Raw genomic sequence first — 14,159 nt, 5'->3', positions numbered from 1 at the left:
CTAGTTGCCTACAGTGATGCAGACTGGGGTAACTGTCCTACATCTGGTAGGTCTCTTACTGGATATTGTGTATTTCTTGGACCTTCCTTAATATCTTGGAAGACCAAGAAGCAGAAGGTGGTCTCCAAAAGTTCTGCTGAGGCTGAATATAGGAGCATGAGTCACACAACAAGTGAGCTTGTTTGGTTGGAAGGATTATTACAAGATTTGAATGTCTTTGTGCCTCAACCTATTAATTTATATTGTGATAATACAGCTGCACAACACATTGCTGAAAATCCTGTATTACATGAACGCACAAAACACATCAAATTAGATGTGCATTATGTCAGAGAGAATGTTCAGACTGGATTCATCAAGCTACATCATGTGTCTTCTGCTCAGCAACTAGCAGATATCATGACTAAAGCCTTAGGGGCTGATAGCATCATCATCTCCTTTCACTCAAGCTGGGTCTAGTTCCTTTTGATTCTGCCTAGTTCCAGCTTGCAGGGGGGTATGAGAAATATAGTTAGTTAGTTATAACTAACTATAACTAACTAGTGGTTTGTTAGAAGTTTGTTAGTTAATAGTTGCCAGTTGTACAATCTCTCTCTCTCTCTCTTCCTTCTTCTATTCTGATGTATATGAACTCTCTCTCTATTAGTTTGTACCTCTCAGATTGAATAATACAATTCTCTCTTCCTTCTCTCTCATTTTGAGCTGAGTTTTCTCTCAATTAAGAACAACATTCTTGTTCTTATTACAATTCTTTGTTTTTTCCACTTTCTTATTCTTTTTGCTTTTGTTCTTTAGTGTTAAGAAATTGTGTAATTTGATGAAACCCCAGAAACATATTACTTTATGAAATATCTCTCTCTTTCTGATTGTAAACTGTCAAATTCTTTTGAGAAAATTTGAATTCTTTAGGGTCTTATGTAGTGCAAATAATAGATAAATAAATTAGAAAAATATAGATAAACTTTCTTCCTTGGATTGTTACATTCCTTCTGGTTAATACTGCAAATAATAGATAAAGAAATCTAAAAAGTTGCAAAGCTGTGATTGTGAATATGTGATTATGGACATGGTAAGGAGTAATTTGGATGAGCCTTAAATGGAATTCAATGTAAATTTATAAAATCGAAATTAAATTGGTGGCATTAAATCCTACTTAAAAACAAGCCATATGAGTTGTCATATCATCATCAACATGATTTATGACTCAAAGGATTAACCGAACTTAAAAAAAAAAAGGTGAGAAGCGAGATTTCAGGGTTTAAGAATGTGAACTGACGTTCACCATTTATTTGCAATAATATATTTTAGTTTGAAAAGTAGATTTAGTTGTTAAAGCATAATATATTATGAGAGAGAAGGAAAATTCAATGCTCTTATTTGAAAATAATATAAAATATACTATATTTTGAGCACATTAAACATTAAACAATAATGACATGGTCATTCTACATAAAAATGCAAATCTTATCTAGCCCCTCAAGATGCACGTTAATTAGATATATCGTAAACAAAATGACAAAGTTACTTTGTCTTACTAATATCATTCTGTATTACTAAAGGTAATATTTCATTTAATTTACTTTAAATAGACAAGATGCTTGAGTTATCATGGTTGGAAAGCATTATCTCTAGTCTTGAAAGGTCAACCACTATCCCTCATTTGCTCTGAGAGTTTTTGCCTTCTTTTGTCCCATCTTTTCATGACTACAAAGGCTTATTTGTATGATCCACATCTTTCTTGGAAAAGGAATTCTGTCTAGATAGGTCCTACATCTAGAATCAAAGTACAGAGCTATTTAGGCATAACATACTGAAGCCACTGTATATCACAGTAGGCTCACCTAAATTTGGAAGTGTCCTACCAATTCGATGTTGACATCATCACCTGCTCGAATATGTCTTGTAATAGGTCCTTCTGCTTTGTTACTTTTCGATTAAGTAGTTGCCGACCCCTTTCTCCTAAGTGGTTGGGTTTCTTTTTGAAACTTAGTGTGTATAGTGTGCTCTTAACATCTATTTATGTCCTGATTTGTAATAGGTCCTTCTGCTACTAGTATCTCCTGATTTGAGCAATGGTTGAGACTAAGTCTGGTTCTTCCACTAAACGTGCGTCTCAATGGAAATAGTTTCACATAATTTATAGTGTGTAACTAATGAGGTTACAGTTAGTATCTTCTACCATATTGATTACAAGATTGAAGAATTTACACTTGATATTATACAAAGTCTACAAATTTAGAAAGCAGATTCATCTATAAATATTTTTGTTGTCCTTACTGCTTAAGGTGTGGAGAGTTAGAAGTAACTATTCTCGTCAGTGACCTGCACGCTCTCGATTAGCTATTCGTATGATATTGTTTATGCCCATTTTATACCAAATACACAAAAGGTATTGGAGAGCCAACAACAAGAGCAATATACTTAAAGTTATACAAAATAATTAATGACAAATAAGAACGTAAATAAAAGAATAGAGAGACAAACAATTTTTGACGCGAAAAACCCAAGTAATGAGAAAAATCGCGGGGTGATTCTCTTGATCACCAATCCACTATGATGTTGATGTCGTCAATATGAGTTCCACAGTACAAGAGGAATAAGCGCGCTTATGACTAGTACAATGGAGATTAGGGGTGGAGAGAGAAGAGTGTTGTGAGGTGAGTTACAGTGCCTAGAGTTGAAAGAAAAAGTACCCTCTAACGTACATCAATTGCAAGAGCTCTATTTTTCTCCCCAAGATTTCTCTCGTCGCATGAGCATTTTCATGCTTCGTCACCATGGCAAGGAAATCTAGTGGTAAATCGCAGAGCTCTCATCATGGCAAAGACAATGAAAAGCTTCGTGGACCAAATTCAGATTCACTAGCACTTAAAACTCGATCGATGGATGAGGTTTTAGGAATTGAAGCGATTGATTTTGGTTTAGGGATTAAAGATGTGATGACGCCAAAATTATCGATTCAACAATTGCAACAATACAATGAGCTTACGCACACATTCAACGAATGGTTACAATCATTGCATAAGGAACCTAGAGGTATAACCCAGATGTCAATGGAGGTATCCACTGAACTCCTATTTTACAACAATTGGAGAATGTTGCATTGGTTGATGAGGATGATGTTAAAATTAAACAAAATGCAGCTGCTAGGATCAATAATGTGATTAATGATCTATTTAAATCGATAAATGTTCATAATTATGTAGAACCAGTAAGAACTGAAATGAAGGATATATAAGAGGAGGTGTGTTATGTCCTAAAAATTTTGCTAAGCTGAATCTGCAGGATATACATCCGTCCCAGCTAGAAGTTATCAGCTAGTAGCTACAGCAAGCAGAAACGAAGGGAGTTGAATAAATTTGATTCAAAGAGCATTGGATACTAATCAAGATCAAGTCAAATTATGCTGTTACGCCTACAAAATTAGGGTTGACAAGTCATTAAGCAGAAGTGGAGATACTCCTTGATTTAGGAGATCATGGCATCATATTAGGAGATTAGTTATGCAACGTAAACATGTAAAGCAACGTTACAATAAATGTATGGATATAAATAGGAGTAGAAGTATTGGGAAAGGCAGTTCATTAACATTGCTTACATTAGAACACTTCTCATTTACTTTCAAAATATAACAAGTGTATTTAGTATAAGCTACAAGCTGCTAGCTGCTAGCTATAAGTTGTAATCTTCCTACATAGTGGATTGGTGGACTCAATTCCACCCGCGGTTTTTACCCTCTCTTGGGGTTTTCCGCGTCACCATTTCTTGGTGTCTCTGTCTTCTCTTTGCATCCTCTTTTAATTTCGTAGCTAGCACCCTTGTTATTGCATCTCCATTAGCTGTAGATCCTCAGCTAAGTTCTGCCTGATCAGAATTTGGCATAAACAGTTTGGCGCCCACCGTGGGGCTCTACAGCTAAACTCTCATCAAATCCCAAAAGAAACACTTCAACCCAACTTTGAAATGGCTGACGATTCTGCTGAGGCAATGAAAGCGGCTTTGCTGAAGGCTCAGGAGGACCTTCACCGCACTCAATCTGAGGCCCAGCAGACCATTGACAGCCTCAGAAAAGAGTTGGATTCTGTCAAAAGTAACAAAACACCCAAACAGCGTATCCGGAACATAATTCCTAAGGCGCTTAATCTCGAAGATTCCGAGGCCAGCGAAGGTGAAGATGGAGCAGCTAGATCCGACGATGAAGCAGATGAAGCTGATCCCACACCAGGAAAATGGCGCTCCTAGAATCTCAGAACAGGAAAATACTTCGCATGCTGACGAAGCTACCTGGAGCACCTACCCCTGTGGCTGAAGAATCTCCTGATGGCTACGCCCAATCCCCCTTCGTGGAAGAATCGCAAGAGCCAGGATTCCCAAAAAGATCAACGTGACCCAGCCTCACAAGCTGTATGATGGAGCTGCGGATCCCTATGACCATGTGGCTCAATATAAACAGAAGATGTGGACTCTGTCCATTCCTGAGCATCTGCTAGAAGCCACCATGTGCAAGTCCTTCGGGGCCACCCTATCTGGACCTGCTTACAATGGCTGATAAGTCTTAAGCCAGGTAGCATTCAAAATTTTGCTGCTTTAATTAACAAGTTTTATATGCAGTTTGCAAGCAGCAGAATCCTAGAGAAGCACACCGGCGACTTATACCGCATCACCCAGAAAGCCAATGAAGCTGTGAGGCAGTACCTGAGATCGATTCAACAAGGAAATGATCTCTGTCAAGAACCTGGATGTTCCCACAGCTATCGAAGCATTCAGGAGAGGACTAACCTATAAATCTAGATGTATTATGAATTGACCAGGTACCCATGTGGCACATTCGAAGAGGTCAGGGCCAGAGCATGGCTGAGATACGTGTCGAGAGGACGAGGCGTCCAGGTACGTAAGCGAGCCTAGCTATGATCGGAAATCCCAGAACCAGAAGAAGACTGATTGGCGCCATCACCATATCAGAAGCGCGAAAGTAATAACGTAGCCAGCAAGGCCACAGGTAAATCGTCTAACAATGATTACCCTTCCATTGCTTCCTACTGTTTTAACGTGGATGCAGGAGGCGTAGTAAACGCATTAGAAAAGCTGGGAACCACAGTTAGGTGGCCTCGCAAAAACGACAGACCAGACAGCGAGAAGGACACCACCAAGTGGTGTAGCTACCATGGCGACCATGGCCATCGAACAGAAGAATGCAATGCTCTCAAAAAGGAGGTGGCATGGCTGCTCAAGAAGGGCTATCTCGAGCACTTGATGGGGAAAAGGGGCAGCAAGAAGATAAAGCTGGCCCCAGCCAGCAACAGCCTCTCCGCCACCTGAGCCCCTGCACGATAAGGTAATCAATTCTATCTCTGGAGGTTCAGAAATATGTGGACTAACATACTCTGCAGCCAAGAGATTTGCTCGAGAAGGTTCCAAAATCGCACCTAGCCCGCTGAGGAGTGCTGAAGAGAAAAAGCTCAGAAGCATGACCATCAGCTTCGACGAAGAAGATGGAGATGAAGAAGCTGATAATCATGACGGCCTCGTCGTGTTCTCACCGTCAGCAATTGCCTCATGAAGCGAGTCTGATAGACAATGGCAGCTCAGCTAATATCATTTTCAAAAGTGCTCTAGAAAGCATGGGGCTGCAGGAAGCTGATATCCTCAGGAAAGCAACCGTTCTGTTCGGGTTCAATGGCGAGCCAGCTACAACGCTCGGAGAAATCGTATTGCCCACCTATGCAAAAGGAGTCAACCTCCAAACCAGGTTCAATGTGGTAGATTGTCCCTCAGCATACAACATCATAATGGGGACACCATGGATCCACAAAATGCGAGCTGTACCTTCCACCTATCACCAGACTATTAAATTCCCTACCAAGTGGGGAGTACAAGAAATCAGGGGCGATCGCAAGCTGGCTAGGGAATGCTATAGCATATCTCTAAAAGCAAAAAAGGAATCTATCTAGCAATTACAGCAAGGTCCAGCGCCAGCCAAGCCAACAGATCAAGATGTAGATGAAGTGGCGTTGGACCCAGCAAAGCCAGAGCAGACCGTGCAGATTGGGGCATCCCTGCCAGCTGAGGAAAAGCAGCGATTATTGAATTCTTAAAGAAAAATGTAAGCTGTTTTGCATGGAGCCATGAAAGCATATGGTAGGCATTGAGCCTGACATCATCACCCATAAGCTAAACGTCGATCCCAACTCAAAGCCCGTGAAGCAGAAAAGAAGGAAGTTTGCTCCAGAAAGAAAATGATAGTCAACGAGGAGGTGGACAAGCTACTCAAAGCTGGCAAAATCCGAGAAGTCAAATATCCCGACTGGCTAGCTAACGTGGTGGTTGTTGGAAAGAAAAATGGCAAATGGCGGGTGTGCATCGATTTTACAGATCTCAATAAGGCTGCCCCAAAGATCCATTCCCGCTGCCACATATTGATGCATGGTGGACGCTACAGCTGGCCATGAAAGGCTAACGTTCCTAGATGCATACTCAGGTTACAATCAGATACTAATGGATCCTGCAGACCAAGAAAAGACCGCCTTCATGACTGAAAGAGGCATCTATTGCTACAAGGTAATGCCCTTTGGGCTAAAAAAGCGGGTGCCACCTACCAGCGGCTAGTCAACAAGATGTTCGAGAAGCAGCTGGGGGACACGATGGAAGTCTATATAGATGACATGCTGGTCAAAACAAAGAAAGCAGAGGATCATGTGGACCACCTGCAGGAAACCTTTGAAGTCTTAAAGAAGTATGGGATGAACTCAATCCTAGCAAGTGTTCCTTCGGTGTCCCAGCAGGCAAGTTTTTGGGCTACATAGTCACCCAGCGAGGAATAGAAGCCAATCCCAGCCAAGTGCAAGCACTAATCAATATTCAGTCACCACGAAACCTGAAAGAGGTCCAGAAGCTGACAGGAAGGGTAGCTGCACTGAACAGATTCATATCCAGATCATCCGACAAGTGCCACTTGTTTTACAACGTGCTAAAAAAGAATAAAGGATTCAATTGGACAGATGAGCATGAAGCTGCATTGCAGGATCTGAAGGCCTACCTGGCTCAACCTCCCTACTATCAAAGCCATCCACAGGAGAGACTCTCCAGCTGTATCTAGCTGTTAGCAGCAAAGCGGTAAGTGCGGTACTAGCCAGGGAAGCTGAAAATCAACAACTCCCAGTTTATTACGTTAGCAAATCCTTGCTGGATGCTGAAACCAGGTACACATCACTTGAAAAGTTTAGTATTAGCTTTATATATGGCATCTCGTAAGTTGAGGCACTATTTTGAGTCTCACCCCATTCATGTTATGACTAATTACCCCATCAAAGCAGTATTACGAAAACCTGAGCATTCAGGGAGAATGGCCAAATGGGCCATATCCCTGAGTGCACATGACATTAGGTATCTACCCAGGACAGCTATAAAATCGCAAGCCCTAGCTGACTTTGTGGCAGACTTTAGCCCTGACTTAGCTGCTACCGCTGAGGAAGAAGCGCCACGTTAACAAAGTAGGTAAATCAGGCTCATGGCAGCTGTATGTAGATGGATCTTCAAACTTCAGAGGGGCTGGTCTAGGTATAGTGCTAAAGTCGCCACAAGGGGACATGATAGTACGCGCTATCTGCTGCGATTTTAAAGCTACCAACAATGAAGCTGAATATGAGGCCTTAATAGCAGGTATGACACTAGCACATGATTTAAAAGCTAACAGTTTGCGTGTCTTCAGTGATTCGTTGCTAATAGTAAGCCAGGTAAATGGAGAGTACGCAGCTAAAGATTCTAAAATGGCCTCTTACCTAGAGCTAGCCAAAGACAAAGCCAAGTTATTCGAAGAGTTCAGCATAAAGCAGATCCCAAGGGACCAGAATACCAAGGCGGATGCCCTAGCTAACCTCGGATCAGCACTCAGAAAATGCGATTTCAAATCAATACCTATAGCCCACCTGGCTGAGCCAGCTATCAGCAAAGATAAACATGGTGCAATCAGATGACAGCCAGGCAGGAAGCACTAGCTGGACCCAGCCAATCATCGATTTTCTGGAGAGGGGCATCTTGCCAGAAGATAAGCTGGAAGCTAGGAAGCTGCGAATGAAAGCCACAAGATATCATGTTATTTCTGGCACTCTATTCAAAAGAGCTTGCGCCAGCTACGATCTATTACAAAGATGCTTGAGAAAGACCATGGGAGCCCACACTCAAGGAGTTCCATGAAGGTGAATGCGGGTCTCATGCAGCTGGAAGAAGCTTATCAAACAAAATCCTAGCATACGGGTATTATTGGCCAACCATGCGTGCTGATGCTAAGAAGTATGTGCAAAAATGCGAAAGCTGCCAGAAACACGCAGGCATGACACATCAGCCAGCTGAGATATTGCACCCCACCTTAACACCCTGGCCTTTCATGAGGTGGGGCATGGACATTGTGGGGAAATACCTGTAGCTCCAGGGCAAAAAGTTTTCATGTTAGCACTCACAGACTACTTCTCTAAATGGATCGAAGCTGGGGCATTCCAGCAGGTGAGAGATAAAGAAGTAATATCCTTTTTGCATACTAACATTATCTGCAGATTCGGAGTACCTAGCGAAATCATTTGTGATAACGGATCACAATTCATAAGTGACAAGACAAGGCAATTCTGTCACGAATGGAACATCAGCTTGATAACTTCCACACCTAGATATCCGCAAGCTAACGGACAAGCTGAGTCCAGCAATAAAGTAATTATCAATGGCATTAAGAGGCGCCTAAAAGCTAAGAAGGGAAGATGGGTAGAAGAGCTACCTAAGGTGCTGTGGGCAAACAGAACAACACCAAGAGGCGCCACAGGAAGAACTCCTTTTTCACTTGTGTATGGATGCGAGGCGGTCTACCTGCGGAAGTAGCTGTCCCTACAGCTAGATATGGATTGATACTCCTGAAGCCAACGACAAAGAGCTTAGCTACGACCTAGATTCCATCGAAGAATTGCGAGATAATGCATTAGTACGAATGGCTGCACAACAACAAATAGTGGCTCGTAGCTTCAACAAGAATGTCAAAGCTAAAGTATTCAAGGTAGGAGATTGGGTTCTAAGGAAAGTTTTTCAGAATACCCAAGAAGTCAATGCTGGTAAATTAGGGATCAGCTGGGAAGGCCCCTATCTAATCGATCAAGTAGTTGGAAAAGGAGCTTATCGTCTAACTACTAAAGATGGAAAAGCAATACCTAGAAGCTGGAACGCTTCTCACCTTAAGCTATATCATTTCTAACCTGGGGCACTTCCGGTTACTATCGGGCCAAAGACGCCAGAATCTAAAGGCAACCACTGCTTTGCACAAAGCATTGGTCCACCAGGTAAACGCAAGGGTTGCAGCACCCAGGTGGGTAGCTGGAATTTCGAGATTCAGCTACAAGGTCGCAGCACCAGCATCAAGCAGCTAAGGGTTAGTTCACCCAAACTTAGCTGAGTGGTCGTAGCACCAAGGAAACGGGCCCAACCTAAGTTGAACAACACTTATCCCAGGTAAATATGTTGTTCTAATACCTAAGATCAAAAAGCATGCATGTAACTTAAGTACTCATCAAAGCATCAATAGCTAAGATCAAAAGGCAAAGACATAAGTTCAAACGGTTAAATTGCTGAAAGAAAATATGTTCTTACAAAAACACATCGCCCCCATAGGCAATGGTAAAAGTACCCAAGCTAGTTAAAACTAAATTGTTCCAAAAGAAAAACTAATGAAAGCATTGAAGAAATTAAGAGATCACGCTGGCATCATCGCCAGCAACCTTGTCCTTATCACCAAGAACAGCACCTTCTGGCTGGTTGAGAGAAGGAGGAGATTCAGCTGTAGATTTCTCCGAATCATTTGTTTTGCCACCTGTAGCTAAAGCTTCTAGAGCGGTCATAGAATCCAGCTTGAGGAATCTGTCAATGTAGAAATTGACACCCTTGTCATCTAGCTTCTTGAACTTTATCAGGAAAGCTAGCTTCGCAGTTTCAATAATTTTTGCTTCAGCTTGGATGTCTAAAGCCCTCTCCTCAGCTTCTCTTACAGCTGCAGCCAGGCGTGCATTTTCTTTCTCCGCCTCAGCTATCTTCTCATCTTTTTCCAGCCTCTCTTTCTCCATTAATTTTTGCTCAGCAGCTAGCTTGCTCTCAGCATCCAGCCGGGACTGTTTCTCCCTCTCCAGCTTAGCTTGGTGGCTCAAATTGTCCTTTTGCAGACGAGCCACCTTATCTTGAAGGGTAGCAACAGTCCGCAAGCTGTCCCTGGCAGCTATGCAACTTTGGGAAAGCTGGAAAGCAACAAAAATCATAAGTATAAAGCGGCATTGATCATTTTTCTTGATTTAAAGTAGGTCAAAAGATGTTGCTAACCTGTAGGGATAGCTGGACAGCATGGTTCAGGATGACCTCAGGGTCCTGTCCCCTCAACCTCTTTTGTGCAGCTGGGAATACGAGCTTGTCAGCTGCAGGCCAGATCCCACCTTCTAGACCTTCTTCAGCTAGAAAGTCAGCAGGAAAGCTCACAAGGACCTCATCCCTAGGAGAGTCGGTCGTGATGTCGATGGTGTTGGGATGGAGGATGAGCGTAGGTTCTTGCGAGGAACTTTGTCAACCTGAGACTGCCCAGAAGAAGCAGCTGATCTCTTCCTATTCTTAAGCCTGGCCATTGCATCCTCGTCAGATAAATTACTGGATCTTGCTGGGCTGCATGCATGAGAAAAGTTAGTTGGCCTAGTATCTAAGAGTTGTGAGCAAAGTATAATCTGCACCAAAAATCAAAATTACCTGTCGACATCGAGTTAGTGCGAGAAGATGCTCTGAAATCTAAGGGTAGGACCTCGGTAGGAGCTGTGAAGGTGCGTTCCTCAACAGGAAACTTGAGCAATTCAGGTAATCTCTCGGCTTGTTCAGGAATCTGGGAGATAATAGGGCCAAGACCTGCAAAAGAAACAAGGTAAGAACCTAGTTAATTCGTTTTTAGAAACAAAGCACAAATGGAATAGTTAGGTACCTTTGGTTGACCAACCCCCAACTAGAGGGCCCCCAGCTTCGCCCAGCGAATCTTTCACTACAAAAAAATACCTAGTTTTCCAAATAGAGTCTGATGCAATTGTACCTTCTATTAATGGGGGAGGGAGCCTTAGCCCTAAAAGTGATGAAACCCTTACCCGATTTTCTAACGCTATAGGCAGTCAGTAGTTCGTTTAGAGAGAAAGGATTATGCCATGCCTTAGTTAGGGCTTCTAAGGTTAGGCAGGTTTTCCAAAAAGCTGGCATCAGCTGGCCAGGGGAAAGGTGCAAAACTTCCATGAAAGATCTAGTGAGGGGGGAAAAGGTGTAATTGTACCCTAGGTAAAAAGGGTGTTCATAATAACAGATGTAATCTTCAGGGCAGGTTTCGGGCCTGCATGTGGGAGTAGGGAGGATAATCTGAGCATTTTCAGGGAAGCCCCCCAGGACCTTAAGTACCTCGATATCTCTCTCAGTGACAGACGAAGCAACATCATCTATGGCTCTACCCATTAGAAAGGAAGAAAAATTCTACAGAATTCTTGAGGACGAAAGAAAGAGAAAGAAGCTTTACCTGAGAAGGAGACGAAGTCGCTAGAAAATAAAGTGAAGTTCAGAAAAAGAGGAGGAGTCCTTTAAATACTGGTAGCTCAACGGTAGTTTGGGCTAACGGATAAAAATTTATTGATGCGTGAAAAATTATCTTTTAGCTGTTGATAAGTAGTCATTAATCTGATGAATTTTTCTTTCCCAAGAAAATTATCTTTTCAGCGGATTAAAGGGATTTATCTTTTAGAATAAAAGTTATTATCTTCACACGTTTTAATTCCTCAGATTAAGAGATAAAATTTTGAAATACCAATTTGTTTAAATCTTAAGTTCTTTTGCTAACAGTTTGTTTTTGATTGGTAACTTGCGATTTTAACTCAGCTACGCCTAGGTTGGCATCACAAGTTAGGGGCAATTGTTATGTCCTAAAAATTTTGCTAAGCTGAATCTGCAGGATATACATCCGTCCCAGCTAGAAGTTATCAGCTAGTAGCTACAGCAAGCAGAAACGAAGGGAGTTGAATAAATTTGATTCAAAGAGCATTGGATACTAATCAAGATCAAGTCAAATTATGCTGTTACGCCTACAAAATAGGGTTGACGAAGTCATTAAGCAGAAGTGGAGATACTCCTTGATGTTAGGAGATCATGGCATCATATTAGGAGATTAGTTATGCAACGTAAACATGTAAAGCAACGTTACAATAAACGTATGGATATAAATAGGAGTAGAAGTATTGGGAGAAGGGCAGTTCATTAACATTGCTTACATTAGAACACTCTCATTTACTTTCATAAATATCAACAAGTGTATTTAGTATAAGCTACAAGCTGCTAGCTGCTAGCTATAAGTTGTAATCTTCCTACATAGTGGATTGGTGGACTTAATTCCACCCGCGGTTTTTACCCTCCTCTTGGGTTTTCCGCGTCACCATTTCTTGGTGTCTCTGTCTTCTCTTTGCATCCTTTTTAATTTCGTAGCTAGCATCCCATGTTATTGCATCTCCATTAGCTGTAGATCCTCAGCTAAGTTCTGCCTGATCAGAATTTGGCATAAACAGTTTGGCGCCCACCGTGGGGCTCTACAGCTAAACTCTCATCAAAATCCCAAAAGAAACACCTCAACCCAACTTTGAAATGGCTGACGATTCTGCCGAGGCTATGAAAGCGGCTTTGCTGAAGGCTCAGGAGGACCTTCACCGCACTCAATCTGAGGCCCAACAGACCATTGACAGCCTCAGAAAAGAGTTGGATTCTGTCAAAAGTAACAAACCACCCAAACAGCGTATCCGGAACATAATCCCTAAGGCGCTTAATCTCGAAGATTCCGAGGCCAGCGAAGATGAAGATGGAGCAGCTAGATCCGACGATGAAGCAGATGAAGCTGATCCCACAGCCAGGAAAATGGCGCTCCTAGAATCTCAGAACAGGAAAATACTTCGCATGCTGACGAAGCTACCTGGAGCACCTACCCCTGTAGCTGAAGAATCTCCTGATGGCTACGCCCAATCCCCCTTCGTGGAAGAGATCGCAAGAGCCAGGATTCCCAAAAAGATCAATGTGACCCAGCCTCACAAGCTGTATGATGGAGCTGCGGATCCCTATGACCATGTGGCTCAATATAAACAGAAGATGTGGACTCTGTCCATTCCTGAGCATCTGCTAGAAGCCACCATGTGCAAGTCCTTCGGGCCACCCTATCTGGACCTGCTTTACAATGGCTAATAAGTCTTAAGCCAGGTAGCATTCAAAATTTTGCTGCTTTAATTAACAAGTTTTATATGCAGTTTGCAAGCAGCAGAATCCTAGAGAAGCACACCGGCGACTTATACCGCATCACCCAGAAAGCTAATGAAGCTGTGAGGCAGTACCTAGATCGATTCAACAAGGAAATGATCTCTGTCAAGAACCTGGATGTTCCCACAGCTATCGAAGCATTCAGGAGAGGACTAACCTATAAATCTAGACTGTATTATGAATTGACCAGGTACCCATGTGGCACATTCGAAGAGGTCAGGGCTAGAGCCATGGCTGAGATACGTGTCGAAGAGGACGAGGCGTCCAGGTACGTAAGCGAGCCTAGCTATGATCGGAAATCCCAGAACCAGAAGAAGACTGACTGGCGCCATCAACCATATCAGAAGCGCGAAAGTAATAACGTAGCCAGCAAGGCCACAGGTAAATCGTCTAACAATGATTACCCATCCATTGCTTCCTACTGTTTTAACGTGGATGCAGGAGGCGTGGTAAACGCGTTAGAAAAGCTGGGAACCACAGTTAGGTGGCCTCGCAAAAACGACAGACCAGACAGCGAGAAGGACACCACCAAGTGGTGTAGCTACCATGGCGACCATGGCCATCGAACAGAAGAATGCAATGCTCTCAAAAAGGAGGTGGCATGGCTGCTCAAGAAGGGCTATCTCGAGCACTTGATGGGGAAAAAGGGGCAGCAAGAAGATAAAGCTAGCCCCAGCCAGCAACAGCCTCGTCCGCCACCTGAGCCCCTGCACGATAAGGTAATCAATTCTATCTCTGGAGGTTCAGAAATATGTGGACTAACATACTCTGCAGCCAAGAGGTTTGCTCGAGAAGGTTCCAAAATCGCACCTAGCCCGCTGAGGAGTGCT

The 14,159-nt window shown here is 42.7% G+C and overlaps 1 protein-coding gene across 1 annotated transcript; it reads right to left on the bottom strand.

Annotated features, from left to right (window-relative positions):
• Positions 1–9,587: 9,587 nt before the first annotated feature.
• On the bottom strand, positions 9,588–11,496 carry LOC130590819 (uncharacterized). The gene is made up of 4 exons (XM_057393380.1): positions 11,349–11,496; positions 10,743–10,911; positions 10,345–10,576; positions 9,588–10,262 (listed from the first exon to the last, which is right to left on the bottom strand). Exons 1-4 carry the CDS (start codon positions 11,494–11,496, stop codon positions 9,720–9,722), a joined length of 1,092 nt encoding a protein of 363 aa, XP_057249363.1. The 3' UTR covers positions 9,588–9,719.
• Between the last annotated feature and the right edge of the window lie 2,663 nt (positions 11,497–14,159).

The sequence above is a fragment of the Beta vulgaris genome, chromosome 3, assembly GCF_026745355.1.
Source record: "Beta vulgaris subsp. vulgaris cultivar EL10 chromosome 3, EL10.2, whole genome shotgun sequence".
NCBI lineage: Eukaryota > Viridiplantae > Streptophyta > Magnoliopsida > Caryophyllales > Amaranthaceae > Beta > Beta vulgaris.
This window is presented reverse-complemented; position numbering and strand designations above follow the sequence as displayed.

What these genes read in the sequence shown, in the direction of transcription:
- LOC130590819 (XM_057393380.1), bottom strand. Translation starts at nt 11,496, where the DNA reads ATGGGTAGAGCCATAGATGATGTTGCTTCGTCTGTCACTGAGAGAGAT. An exon ending in ACAGGTAATTTTGATTTTTG is followed by an intron (nt 10,577 to 10,742) that starts GTGCAGATTATA and finishes AGGTTGACAAAG; the next exon opens with TTCCTCGCAAGAACCTACGC. An exon ending in CTGTCCAGCTATCCCTACAG is followed by an intron (nt 10,263 to 10,344) that starts GTTAGCAACATC and finishes GTTGCTTTCCAG; the next exon opens with CTTTCCCAAAGTTGCATAGC.